Here is a 13,500-nt window from a genome sequence, read left to right as displayed (position 1 = left end):
AGATGTTGAGGTTTACAACATTAGGAATTTGCTGCGGTGCTTCAGTGCAAACAATAAGAATTAAAGTGCTATGTAGAAAGAAAGATATGTGCATGAGATATACATGAGATATATACATGAGAATAAGAATTAAGAGTGCTACGTAGAAAGATATATACATGAGTGCAGGTGGTGATCAGTGCCAGACATGAAATGATGCAGTGACACAGCGTAGTGTCATGTGTTAGTGGCGGGGACAGTCATGTGGTTATTGTTCATGTGTCCAACAGCAGAGGGGAAGAAACTGTTCTTGTGGCGAGAGGTTCTGGTGCGAATGGACCGGAGCCTCCTGCCTGAGGGGAGCAGGTCAAACAGACTGTGTCCGGGGTGAGAAGGGTCAGCTGAGATCCGGGCTGCACGCTGCAGTGTCCTGGAGGTGTACAGGTCCTGCAGAGATGGGAGTCTGCAGCCAATCACCTTCTCAGCAGAGCGCACAACACGCTGCAGTCTCTGTTTGTCCCTGATAGTGGCTCCAGCGTACCACACGGTGATGGAGGAGGTGAGGATGGACTCGATGATTGCAGTGTAGAATTGCATCATCGTCCGTGTTGGCAGGTTGAATTTCTTCAGCTGCCTCAGGAAGTACATCCTCTGCTGGGCTTTCTTGATGACGGAGGTGATGGTGGGCTCCCACTTCAGGTCCTGGGTGATGGTGGTACCCAGGAAGCGGAATGAGTCCACAGAGGTGATGGGGGTGTCAGTCAGGATGATGGGGGGGAGTGGGGCTGTGTGCTTCCTGAAGTCCACAATAATCTCCACTGTCTTCTGGGCATTCAGCACCAGGTTGTTGTGGCTGCACCAGGACACCAGACGTTCAACCTCCCTCCTGTAGGCAGACTCATCCCCGTCAGAGATGAGCCCAATGACGGTGGTGTCATCTGCGAACTTGATTAGCTTGACAGACTGGTGGGTGGAGGTGCAGCAGTTGGTGTACAGGGAGAAGAGCAGAGGAGAAAGAACACAGCCCTGAGGGGAGCCGGTGCTGATGGTCCGGGAGTCCGAGACATTCTTCCCCAGCCTCACGTGCTGCTTCCTGTCCGTCAGGAAGTCAGTGATCCACCGGCAGATGGGATCAGGCACATTCATCTGGGAAAGCTTGCCTCGGAGATGGTCTGGAAGGATGGTGTTGAAGGCAGAGCTGAAGTCCACAAACAGGATCCTGGCGTAGGTTCCTGGGGAGTCCAGATGCTGCAGGATGAAGTGTAGGGCCATGTTGATGGCGTCGTCTACAGACCTGTTGGCTCTATATGCAAACTGCAGGGGGTCCAGGAGGGGATAGAACCTTTAGAAGTGATACTTAGCATATTTCTGAACTTTTTACTTTTTACTCCTGCTTTGAGTTTTTATGCTAAGCTAGGCTAACCGGCTGAGTCTGAAGTGTGATCATAACATCAACGCTAACTGTTACAATTTACGTACACTCGTGTATGATACGGCTTAACCAGGTTGATTGTCATGAAAACAGTGTTGGAGAATTACAGTTCACCATTTGTCTGCTAAATATTCAGCATTGGGTTAACATTACTGTCGTCCTTCTCCATGGTTTAGTTCCCTCTTGTTGCCATCTTCTAGATATTGTGTCTAACACATATTATCTTTTCAGTTATACTTTCAACTGTGTTTTTTAAGTTTGAGTGTTTGCAATATTTATATAAAGCCATTGGGACTGTTAAGGCATGAACAATAATGCAGCAATACGGTAAACGCCATGTACATCAAACAAACGAACAAAATGTTCCCCAAAGGTAGTTTAAGGAGGAGCTTATTTCCATCTGTTTACAAATTACAAGCAACTTGAAGAGTAACAGTTAGTCAACGGTATAATGACACGACAGTGTCCCCTAGTGGTCATGGAAATTATGACGGGCACAAAGCAGGACTAACATGATGTAATTCTACAGATGTTATGGTTTCTCTTGGAGAGTAGTCTTATCTTGGATCTGATTGGCTGTTGGATGGATTTAAAGAAGACTTGAGAAAAGTATAACAGGAATGACTAGTAATCCCTGTTTTCTGCTTGTCCATGTCCACAGCTGGGCATAACTCTAACCTTAAAGGAGCACAGTTTTTGTAGAGAGGTGATCTGGATGGATGGGCGAGTTGACATATAATTGGACTTTGACTTTAATTCTGTTTTTTATTATTACAATGTTAAGGTTTAAAGCTGTACTTTTTAAAACATGACTGTGATACGACTGTGGTCTAGCTTGACTTATTTCACTGTAAATGCAAAACTTTTGGGGTTTGAGTTTAAGAGGACACTTCTCTGGGAAGACGATTGTTTTTACTATTTTTTATCAATAATGATGAAAAAACGTGCAGCAGTTGAAGCAGCCATTCAGGATAAGACGTTTATAGGATTTTCTGTGTTGTTACATTACTACCCTAAAGAAAAGAAAGGGCAGCTTTGAATAATAAAAAAATGTATATGATATACGTATACATATGGGTATCGGTCTGATACTGACGTAAATTACTGGATCGGATATCGGAGAGAAATAAAAAATGTAATCCGATCCATTAAATATCAAAAAAGCACCTCACAAAACTTGCGACATGGCGTAACTCTGCTCATAACCGTAGCACGTGGCAGCAGTGTGCGTCACGTGATAGAGCAGCTGTGCGTATTTGTAGCCTCGCTAACAATCCGGCATTTCATCTCCGAGGAAGTTATCCCAGAGAGAAGTAAAGCAAATGTGTAAGTTCATCTCTGAATGTTTATAAAGAATTCCAGCGTTAAGCTTAACAACGACATATGGAGCGACTGCCTCTCTCCCTCCCTCTCCTGCTGCTACTTCAATCATGAAACTGATTAATGATCAGCTGATCGGCTTTTCTGTCGCGAGTCCGTCTCTCTTGTTTGTGTGCTTCTCGCCAGAAAGAGGAAACCAGCGGCTGAACAACAGCAGCACGTTTAAGCTTGATAATCTGTTGTTAGAATTTATTTAATATTACTTTCTACACCAGGATCTTTTTCTACGTAGCTGACGGCTGGTAACTGTGCAGGGGCGGATCTAGCAAAGTTTAGCCAGGGGGGCCGATAGGGCATGAACAAGGAAAAGGGGGCAAAGACATACTTTTCTTTCTTATTCTCATTTAAAATGTCTAGCTTTTAATAAATAATTATCCGAATCTTACACCCAAAGATTTAATCTGATGTAAAATGTATAGAAGTCCATTACTGTATATAGTAACTATTAAGTCTAATATACCCTAGTAAGCTATAGTACATAGAAATATGTTGAATCTATTTAATTATTCTTCAAAAATAATTGATTTCTGTGCATTTTTTTTCACACTGCATCAAATTAAAGTTGATTACGTCAATTAAGCATCATGAGGTGGAGGGTGGGGGATGGTTCCCTATTCGTTAGGTTGCTTACTCTTTAAAATACCAGAATAGGGAGGATGGTGCAGGTTTAAGTTTATTAGATTGATCAGTGTTGCTGAACTATGAAATATTTTGGGTGCAGTGTATTTTTTGCATACAGGTATAACAGAATAGCTTTAGTGTTTTTTTTTTGTTTGTTTGTTTTTACTTGAGTATGAACTTATATAAAAAGCAGCAAGATATTAAAAAACAGTTTTATTGATTAAAAAACACACTATATCGGATTCATATCGGTATCTGCAGATATCCCAATTTATGATATCGGTATCGGACATAAAAAAGTGGCATCGTGCCATCTCTAATAATATCTTACTACGCATGAGTTTGAATGGATGGCAGTAATTACATGAATGCCACCTTTCTTAACCTGTCATAATTCAGTGTGTTTAAAACTGCTGTGTGTGTGTGTGTGTGTGTGTGTGTGTGTGTGTGTGTGTGTGTGTGTGTGTGTGTGTGTGTGTGTGTGTGTGTGTGTGTGTGTGTGTGTGTGTGTTCCAGGTGACCCGGACTTCATCAGAGAGCATCACCTCAGTCCCGGCATCCAGCACCTCGGGCTCTCCCAGCAGAGTCATCTATGTAAGACTGCATCACCTCTATTCACCCTTAAGGGAGCAACAGATGACTTTTGTACCTCTGTGCTCCTCCAAGTGTCAGTAGGATGCAAATAAAAACTAAATCTGTCTCCTGTCTGCTGCCAGGCCAAGCTAGGAGAGGAGATGCTGGACTACAAGGACCTGGCAGCCCTTCCAAAGACCAAGGCCATCTATAACATAGATAGGCCTGACATGTTGTCTTACTCTCCCTATGTCAGCTACCCATCTGACGAGAGGCACTATGGAGAGGTAACTCCGACTCCATTTTCATTTGCTGCTGTGATGAAGTTTGTCACTAGTAATTCTTATGGTTTGTCATGACTCCGTTATGAGAGTAGAACAATACTTCTATAAAACAAATTTAAGTTTCAGTAAAATTGTAACTAAAGGGGTTTTAAATGGCTCAGAAAGCAAGTAAACATAACTTTGGTACAGTAACAAGAGTAAATGGAATTCACTACACACATTCTTACCTGCTTAACTGTTAATGAGTGTCAGCCAGAGACTAGCCAAATATGGGCGATATGGAGCAAGTGTTTCTGTCCTGATATTTTTTGTTAAGGTGAATTTGAATGTATGCAGCATATATCCAGACTTAAACTGAAAACCAGAGGAATGTGTCTTTTTTCTAACGATTTAATACATCCAATCATCCTTTTATCTCTAAAGAACTGATTTGTTCACAGGTTTCTTTCTGTCTCACTCCAGTGAATGAATGCAATTTGAGCGAGAAACCTTCCTTGTGTCGCTTCTTCCCTGTCTTTTCGTTTTATTCTTCACCTTCCTCATCCTCCATCATCGCAGTGAAGTCATTCATTAATGCCACACTGACGCAATCCTTTGCAGTTCAGCCACAGCTTCACAGCCCTGGCCTTATAAGCCGAACTGTAAACTTCCTCATTCACTCATCAGCAATGTCCTTGCATTTGGACATCATTGCTCACTCCCACTCTCATTGCTGGTTGGTTAACTCATATATTCTCACATATGAGTTTTTCCTAATCATTGGCTCTTTCCCCATTTTCATTTGCAGTCTCCCCAGCTGCTTTCTCCTACTCCTACTGAGGTAATGTGATGCACTGTGTCTCAATGTGGATGTAAATCATACTTCATCAGTGCCTTCTTGTGTGCTTGTGTGTGAGTGTATGTGTTTGTGGACACAAACAAGTTGTTTGCCATATTTGGGACATAAGAGTTTTCTAGGGTAATTGACAGTTTTAAATGGTTTGTGGGATGTGTTTTAATTTTTGGATTATGTGCAGATATGATAACATTATACTATGTGTTGAGGGGGTAAATCAGCTGTGTTGGATGAAGGACACATCTAAAAGCTGCAGGACACTGGTCCCTGAGGCCTGGAGTAAAGCATGCTCTTTAGTTTCCCTGCCAAAGGCTAATATCAGTAGTGCAGGATTCATTTTCTTAGAGTCACAGTTTTTCAGTTTCAGTTCTTGGCGGATTAGTATAACAGCACAAGCAATAAAAATATATGTAATCAGATTGTTTTTAAAATAGAACATGCATGTTGTTTTGAAAGTTTGAAAAACATCCAAACCATTGGCTCCATTTGTTGATACATATTTGAAATGAGTTCTGCTCTTAATCATAACAATAAGCGCACACATTTCTCCTCACTCCTGTTATGTTGACGTTATGTTATCTTCGCTCCTTGGTGTGACTTGTGCAACATAACTCAGCTGCCTCACTATTAATATTTTAGAAATTTTTTCTCTGATGTTGAAATTACGGACTGAGTGCATAGAATGTACTCACTCTGTTTTTATCTTCTGTGTTTGTGTATTCAGGGTGATGGGGAAAAATCACCCCGTCAACGGAGGCCATCGAGCCCCAGCTCTAACAGCTCCCTGGGGGGCTATGGGCGGTACACCCCGTCTCGTTCCCCTCAGAACTACAGCCGACCAGGTATTAGCAAAACCCCATAATCCATACATCACTGTGGCCTTATGAAAAGCTGAAAGGTCTTACTTTCCAATTATGTCCAGGTTTAACCTGTATTAGATCCAACAGTTTATGGCTCAGTCACACTAGACTAATAATAGGACAGAGGGTGCTCACTGAGTGCATTACTTTTTTATTTTTAATTTATAAATGGTTGTTTTTGGTTGTATTACTATATAAAAATAAAGTTGCAGAGTGCCACTGTTTTCACTCGGTCGACGCAGAATTAAGTAAAGTCCCAATACAAAACTTGCATTTGCACCATTATCAAGTAAAGTACAAGTGCATTAAAACTGCAGGGATAGTCTTGACAGAACTTGACAGAAATACCAAATTTATTTATTATTTAGAAAATCAAAGCCTCCAAGCTAGTTTAGTCAAACATCTCAAGCTGCGCTGTATCATATACATGTAACATGCTTTACTCTCGTCATAGACCAAACACACTCTCCCAACTTGGTGGTCTGTTTAAGCTACACATCTTTCTTACATGTTAATGCTGCTGCACAGCATCACTGCTTGCTATTTGAGCCCCTCCACCACCCCAGCGTCCACCTGTATGCTCTTCATCAAATCATTACATATGTTTAGCGTAGTTGCAGGTGTCTGATAAGATAAGCCTAGGAACTGTTTTCTTCTGTGTTCTGTAATGTATATGAATATCGGGCCTGTTTTTTTTTTTTTTGTGTGTATATATATATATATATATATATATATATATATATATATATATATATATATATATATATATATATATTACTTTGTGGTTTCTTACCCTTTTTCCAAACAGATTTAAAGGCTTTAAAGAAACTTCGTATCCTAATAAGTTTATCATATGCTTTGTACTCTCCTGTGATTTGCTTGGATACCTAGGACCAGAGATATACCTTGCCGGTAGACACAGCAGCCAAGCTTTACCCCCAGCCCTCATGGGGGGCATTAAGTACCCCTCCACCTGGGCCAGGAACACATCCTCCCCACCCATGTACTATTCTGGTGGGGCTGAAGGGAGCAGTGGTGGTGGTGGTAGTTGTGGCAAGTACTCACCTACACCAACAGGTGGTAGTGCAGGCTTGTCTTTACACCTAAATCCCACCACCCTGGCTATGCTGCAGCAGCACAACTATATCCCTTACTTTAGAGGTATTAGTGACTAAAGACATGGTCCAATGCAGACAATGGACTACTTGCTAGAATCATTCCTGCTAAAATTTTAAAAAGAGAAAAATAATAAAAGCCAACTAAAAATCTATATATTTAAATATTTAAAAGAGGCTTTAACGTGTCCCAAAAGCTGGTTTCCAAGATGCCCGAAAAGAAGCATAGAAACCTGGTGATTCAGCAGCAAACCAGTCCTCTCTGTATTCGACTAAGATCTAAGGTCTTACAGAATGGAGTGCTGTGACCAATGACCCAACTTCGCATGGGTTTACCAACAGTTTAACTGTGTGCTGTAAACTCTCACTGTGTGTCTTTGAGGACCTGGATTTACCATAGACTTATGAGCCATAATGGGAATAGACTATACTGGTGTGAACTGCTGTAAACTTTGGGTCACTCATGAAACTTTATTTTCATTCTGTATTCTCACTGATTCTTGAACTAAAGCCATGAAACCACTGATGCGGTTTTCAGTGTCACACATCCCTGAAATCAACATCACAAACCAGTACCTTTCACATTTCCCTCGCATAATGTAACCCCTGCCCGGGGGCTTATTCAACAAGCTCGCTTTCCTTCATCCCCTGATCTCCCTCACCTCTCAGGGTTCAAACAGGACCCCCTACCTGACCCTAAACCTAGGACATCCCTGCATCTCAGTTTACCTCCTCCTAACGGTAAAGACAATAGCAGTTCTGTTCTCTGTGTTTCCTCTCCCTGTAGTGGAATGGATAGCAGGTTTTGTGATGTTGTGTTCTGGTATTGTGGTGTTAACAGGTTTCATGGGATGCATCAAGGCATATTTTTAGGACTGCTCCTTTTTTCTCATTCTGCTTGCCCTGTTCACTTGTGTCTGTGAATGTGGTTATTGTTGTGCATGGTTTAACTCCTTGTAGACCTGTTTGTGACCCTGATACATCTGGTATTAACTTTTAGAGAATGGTTAAGGGCGATTTCATCTTTGCACTTGTCTGTTCTGCCTAGCTTTGATCTTAGATCTAGTCTGCTATTTTTCTTGAATGATTGTCATTGTCATAATACAGTCTTTATCACCGTGAATTTGATATAAATCTTGAAGACAATGTAGGTTTTCTTACTTGATGATTGACAAAGGGTAAATTCCTAACACAGAATCATTGGAAAAGTCTATTGTGTACGTCAGAGATCTACATTGTGTCAGAGAGGATTAAGAGGATAAGTAGCAGCTTGGTGCTTGCTAATCAAATGCCGTACACTTGAATAGTTGGTCATTGGCAAGTGTGTCCAAAACTCAAAGCTCTGGCAGTTTATTGTTCAGTAGTATTCAGGTATATGTTAACACAATACCACAATCTGGGAGTGGAAGGAGCGCACACACCAGGAGCTACATCACAGACTCTATAGGTCTTGCTTAACATGTTACATGTTGAAGTTCATAATAGTACAATAAGAAAACACTAAACAAGTATGGCTTGTTTGGAAGGATGTTCTAAAAAGAACAGGCCAGCATGGCTTGGGTTTGCAAAGTTGCATGTGAACAAACCACAAGACTTCCGGAACAATATCGTTTGGACAGATGAGATCAACGTGGAGATGCTGGCCATAATGGACAGCATGCAACAGGAAAATGATCCCAACAGATTGGCTGAAAAAGAAAAGAACCAAGGTGTTGCAGTGGCCCAGTGAAAGTCCAGACCTCAAACTGTTAGATATCTTAAGAGAGCTGTGCATGAACAAATGCCCACAAACATCAATGAGCAGAAGCAGTGGTGAAGAGAAGCAGAAGAACATTTTTCTTAATAATGCGAGATAGTGATAAAGTGCTCATGTGCTCATGTGTGTGTTCAGTTTTTCACAGGACTGCATCAGGCCCTGTGAAAACTTTCTTTTTCATATCATTGCATCTGCAGATGTTGTCAATTTTTCCGCAACAGGACCCAATAAAATGTTCCATGACACGGTTTTAAAAAAACACTTGGCTTAATACCACCAGTAATCAGTTGATTCAGCAATAAAACCATAAACACAAACTAGTGCACAGTGAATGTGGAGTCTAGAGATATTCCCACCCTGACACTTTCAGGCAATCATACACGTGTATAAAAAGATGTATCACCCACAATAGATAATAATATATGAATTGATATTAATATACCACTTAACTTACCATTTCAGTTTTGCCCTACTGTACCTGCTCCACCCAATAATATGAACATTAAAACTCATGTTAGCAGTGTTGTCTGCTTGTGCCTTGGGCTGCATTTGGCTGCTGTTTTAAACGTAGTTTTATGAGCACATCCATATTGGTTTAATGGGTAAATTAATGGGTAATTAGATAAGCTGCTAATAATTTTTTAGAACTATATAAATTTAAGCTTGAGAAAACTCTTGTAAAATGGCATTATGAGTTTGACCTTTCCAGTCGTTTCAGCATTTAGCACTATCAGAGAGAGCCTAGTTTACTGATGGCTGAAGGGCATGCAAGGTCACAAATGCCCACTCCTTCAAAAGGCTGCACAAGGACTATTAAGCTCAAATATTTGCTTAGTAGTTTTAATTTTTAATGCAATTTGAAGATTACTTGTAGAGTGATTTAAGAGGTGGAGACACATTTTGCACAGAAAATCACGAGCACTTGGGCTGTGGTTTTTTTTTTCACAGTGGGGTGAAGAGGCTGAGATGGGAACTCTTTTATGGGGAAGATGAAAGAGAGGAGTAACACAGAAATGAAACAGACCAAGCAGACTGATCTGTAATTTGGGATCTGGTTTTCAGTTGCAGTGGCATGCAGCGTAGTGTTGCCTTAGAACTGCTGTTTGTCTTTATGCAACAGACTTGTGTTTTAATGATGTTTTATTGTAGTATTAAGACTTGCTGTCAGCTGCACTCAAGTTATCCAGAAGTTTTTGCTCTGTAGATTGGCCCCTATGGGGCAAAAAGTGTTTTGAAATGAAGTGACACTGATGAAGGATATTTAGGAAAGAACCTTGTAAGGATGAAAAATGCATGTTTTCGTTTTAATCCCCAGATTCCTTGTTAATGATCCCAAGCCATCTTTTATATCTTGTTTTGTGTTATTGGTTTTTGATTAATGAATGACTTTGCCATTGTGTAATCTGTTCAGATAAACTGTAATGCATCTCCTCCCAAACTCTCTTAGCCTCGTGTCTTAGCTCCAGATGTTTGTATGGATGTTCTGCCCTACATTTAGACCCGCACTAACAGTACTATTGTGTGTATGTGTGTGTTTAAGTGTGTGAAGGGGATCCACTTAGACTTGCGTGACAGTGATCTCATCCACTTGCATCCAGATCCCTGACGATAATTCCTCTGTGTCTAAGGGGAGAGACACAGTCTCAGTTCTTCCTCAAAGCTCTGGATGTAGAGTGTTTATTACTTTTGGCTTCACTGTTGTCAGTGACTCCATCACCCAGCCTGCTTGTGTTGTAACAGTGGGTGTGCCCTGGTTACGCAGCACCCATATGCATGCAGTCAGCAAAATGCATGTCACATTGTTACACTTAGCACATGGAAAATGTTACGTGATGAGAGGTCATCCGCCCTTCAGGCTATGATACTGACTTTTATTGTCTTTTTTACATTTATATTATAAGGTAAAGACCCTACAATAATAAGGTCACTTATAATTCAAACAAAGATTTGTAGTAGATGTGTGGTAGAAGCTTTTCAACAGCTGTTTCCAAACATTTCGGAGGACTTTCTGAAACCACAGAGTAGCATAGGGTTGACAACTCCGACGGCTTTATATGTTCCAAGTAAATCGCTTGATTGGTTTTCAATAATGACTTCTACGGCATCAGAATAAACAAACTAAAAACAAGTTCCTGCTGTCCTGTGCAGAGTTGCAAGAGGCCTTTTCTATCTTAATGTGCGAGCCCTCTGACATGGCAAGACATGTAAAGAACTCTGTGGACATCCCACAATTGGTACTTTTAAACTGGCCTCATACGTTGACATACTTTAAAGAAAACTCTTGAATTAATAAAGTTTTGTATTAATGTCTTTATGCGAGGTAAATTTGACATGTAGCGTAAAGCTGGCAGTAAGACTGAAAAAAGAGTAATAGAAAATGCCAATCTGAATCCTACAGGCTGAGATGTAAGTGGCCTAAGATAAATGAGCATCTGAAACTCTACTTTGCATTTAGCTTCTTAATGATACTTTGAAAGGAAAGTACACTAGGCGACAGACATGTCTTCCTGTGCCTGGGAATCCCAGTAAATATCTAAAAATATCTCATTTGGGCTGATGAACAACATAGTGTAAGATTATTTAACATTAAAGTGCTAGCAAGAATTATTTATAAATCTCATCACTTAGCAGGTAGAAGACTCAAATAACATCCCACAAAAATTTGATTATTCAGGATATAATGAATACAGACACTGTAAATGGCTGGGTTATCAAGTCACTGGATAAGGTATTATAGTAATAGCTGCATGTCTGAGCTGTATAAGTAACCTTACCATAATACTGTTTTCTGCCCCCCCCCCCCCCCCCTTCCCTTTTTTTCCCCTTCCTTTCCCAAAACCTTTCCCCTTTGCCTTCCATACTCAATGCCCTCCACGTTTGGAGGTAGTGAAAGCGGTCGGAGTACCCCCAGCTTATCCACCTATTCCGATGGCAAATCTCCCTCATCTACTTCTACATACATGGCTGCTCCCCGGCATTTCCACATACCAGGTAGGCCATACAGGACTGCTTAGCTCACAGCTCAGCCTACAATTTTCACATCATACCGCTTTAAACAATAGGCCATCATTAACTGTAGCCATTATAGAATCCTGATCAAACTAAACTAAACTAAACTTGCTGTAATAATCTGTTGTGAACTTAGGTGCAGGTTAGATTAACTGCAGCAAAGTTAAAATCTCAGCCAGTGGAATTCACACACTTTGGGTGTCTAGTTTGTCTTATTCATTTATTTATTTATTTAGTTATATAAAATGAAATTAATTGATGCAATTTCTTTCCAGTAATTTGCACAGAAAAGCTTTTGACACTATTAAGAAGATCAAAGACATAGAGCTCAATTATTATTTGAACAAGTGTCAGTGTCTCTATTAAGCCAGTGGGTTCTTCTAAATGGCCCGAATCAGCTTGATGAATGCCACCAGTAAATAACTATGCCATCACAGCAGAGGAAAGTTTGTCTTTACCTGGACGGAAGGCTTTGAGGACCAGGCAATTGGTAACATTGGCAAGATTCTTCTTACTCATAAGAGAGACACTAATTATAATTTTCACAGGATTATTATGGTTTTTTCATGCAGACTATTTTAGCACATTACTTCTTTATGTTCTGTTAGGCTCTTGGACTTTAATTCACAGTGTTCTTACTGTTTACTAATTTCAGAATAACTGCACAGAAATAATCAAACAGCAGTGACACAAGAGCCCAACATTTAGAAAAGCAGTAACATTTTAACTGTGTTGTCTTCGCTGTTTCTCAAAGAGGGAAATGGAAAAATAATTCCCATTGTCAATTATACTGTCAGTCATGGAGAAGGGGGAAAAAACCCTCATGCTGGAAGCAAGTTATCCACTTCATGGCTTTCACAGTCATTGCTTTTATATGGATATTGTTTCAAATGCTGACAGGCACTGAAACAATCCAGAGAAATGACCAGCATCTGTTGTTTTATTGTGAGTCCTGTTTCTGCCGTGTCTTAATGTGTGACAGTCGTTACTAAGCATCTCCATCAGAGGCCTAGACAGGTTCACTGACACTAAGATGGATTAGATCAGCTTTAGGGGATAACACACAGTCCTCATCATTCTGCAGAGGTCCTTTATCGAGCACTGCAGTGTTTGCAACAATTCTTGAACAAACCTTCAACTTTGGGCTTATGTTTAATGTTTATGTTATTAATTTAGATGCCATTTTTTAATGATTTTATTTGACATTTTCTCAAATCTGCTAATACAAGTGGACTTTTTGATGCCAGAGGATTATGTGTGGCTGCTGATTTTAATCTTTTAGTATCATTCAATTGTTCTGCATCAAATGACCCGCCATTCCCAATAAATTTATGTGTTTTGAATATGTTGCATGAATTTAAAATTGCTGATTTATTTGAGGTGCCAAAATGAAAATGACAAATGACTTGTGTTGAATCAGCTTTCCTGTTCCCCCGTTTGCTTCTTAAATATATCTCATCCCGCAATAACTGCTAACTCATGCTTCTTTTTCTCCATTTTCTCTTTCTTTCTCTACCCTGCCCATGTTGGCTTCTTCCATTTTCTTTCTTCTGCTCTGTTCCCATCTTCAGAGACTATGGTCAAAGATAATATCTATAGAAAACCCCCCATCTACAAACAGCATGGTACAGTCCACTTCGTCCTTAACGCTTTTTT

General features: G+C 40.3%; 1 protein-coding gene across 18 annotated transcripts in view; it reads left to right on the top strand.

The window, feature by feature from the left end:
- The window catches only part of ablim2 (actin binding LIM protein family, member 2), a 105,430-nt gene that overhangs the window by 72,837 nt on the left and 19,093 nt on the right, over window positions 1–13,500 (top strand). For 8 of the 18 annotated variants that reach the window (XR_014910328.1, XR_014910325.1, XR_014910323.1 and 5 more), the window contains 7 exons: window positions 3,929–4,006; window positions 4,129–4,272; window positions 5,057–5,089; window positions 5,829–5,946; window positions 6,856–7,125; window positions 11,719–11,826; window positions 13,416–13,469. Coding sequence is in view for 3 of the 18 variants with exons in the window: in XM_085400707.1 (XP_085256833.1) it covers window positions 3,929–4,006; window positions 4,129–4,272; window positions 5,057–5,089; window positions 5,829–5,946; window positions 6,856–7,125; window positions 11,719–11,826; window positions 13,416–13,469 (805 nt within the window). In the remaining 15 variants the exon portion in view is untranslated. Of the gene's footprint in view, window positions 1–3,928; window positions 4,007–4,128; window positions 4,273–5,056; window positions 5,090–5,828; window positions 5,947–6,855; window positions 7,126–7,748; window positions 7,821–11,718; window positions 11,827–13,415; window positions 13,470–13,500 lie in introns of all 18 variants that reach the window. The other 10 variants (XR_014910330.1, XR_014910327.1, XR_014910326.1 and 7 more) reach the window with 7 other exon arrangements.

The sequence above is a fragment of the Rhamphochromis longiceps genome, linkage group LG3, assembly GCF_057381845.1.
Source record: "Rhamphochromis longiceps isolate RC_006_pf linkage group LG3, R_longiceps_female_GT1.1, whole genome shotgun sequence".
NCBI classification, from domain to species: Eukaryota; Metazoa; Chordata; class Actinopteri; order Cichliformes; family Cichlidae; genus Rhamphochromis; species Rhamphochromis longiceps.
Note: the sequence above shows the minus strand (reverse complement) of the source record. Positions and strands in the feature narration are given on the sequence as shown.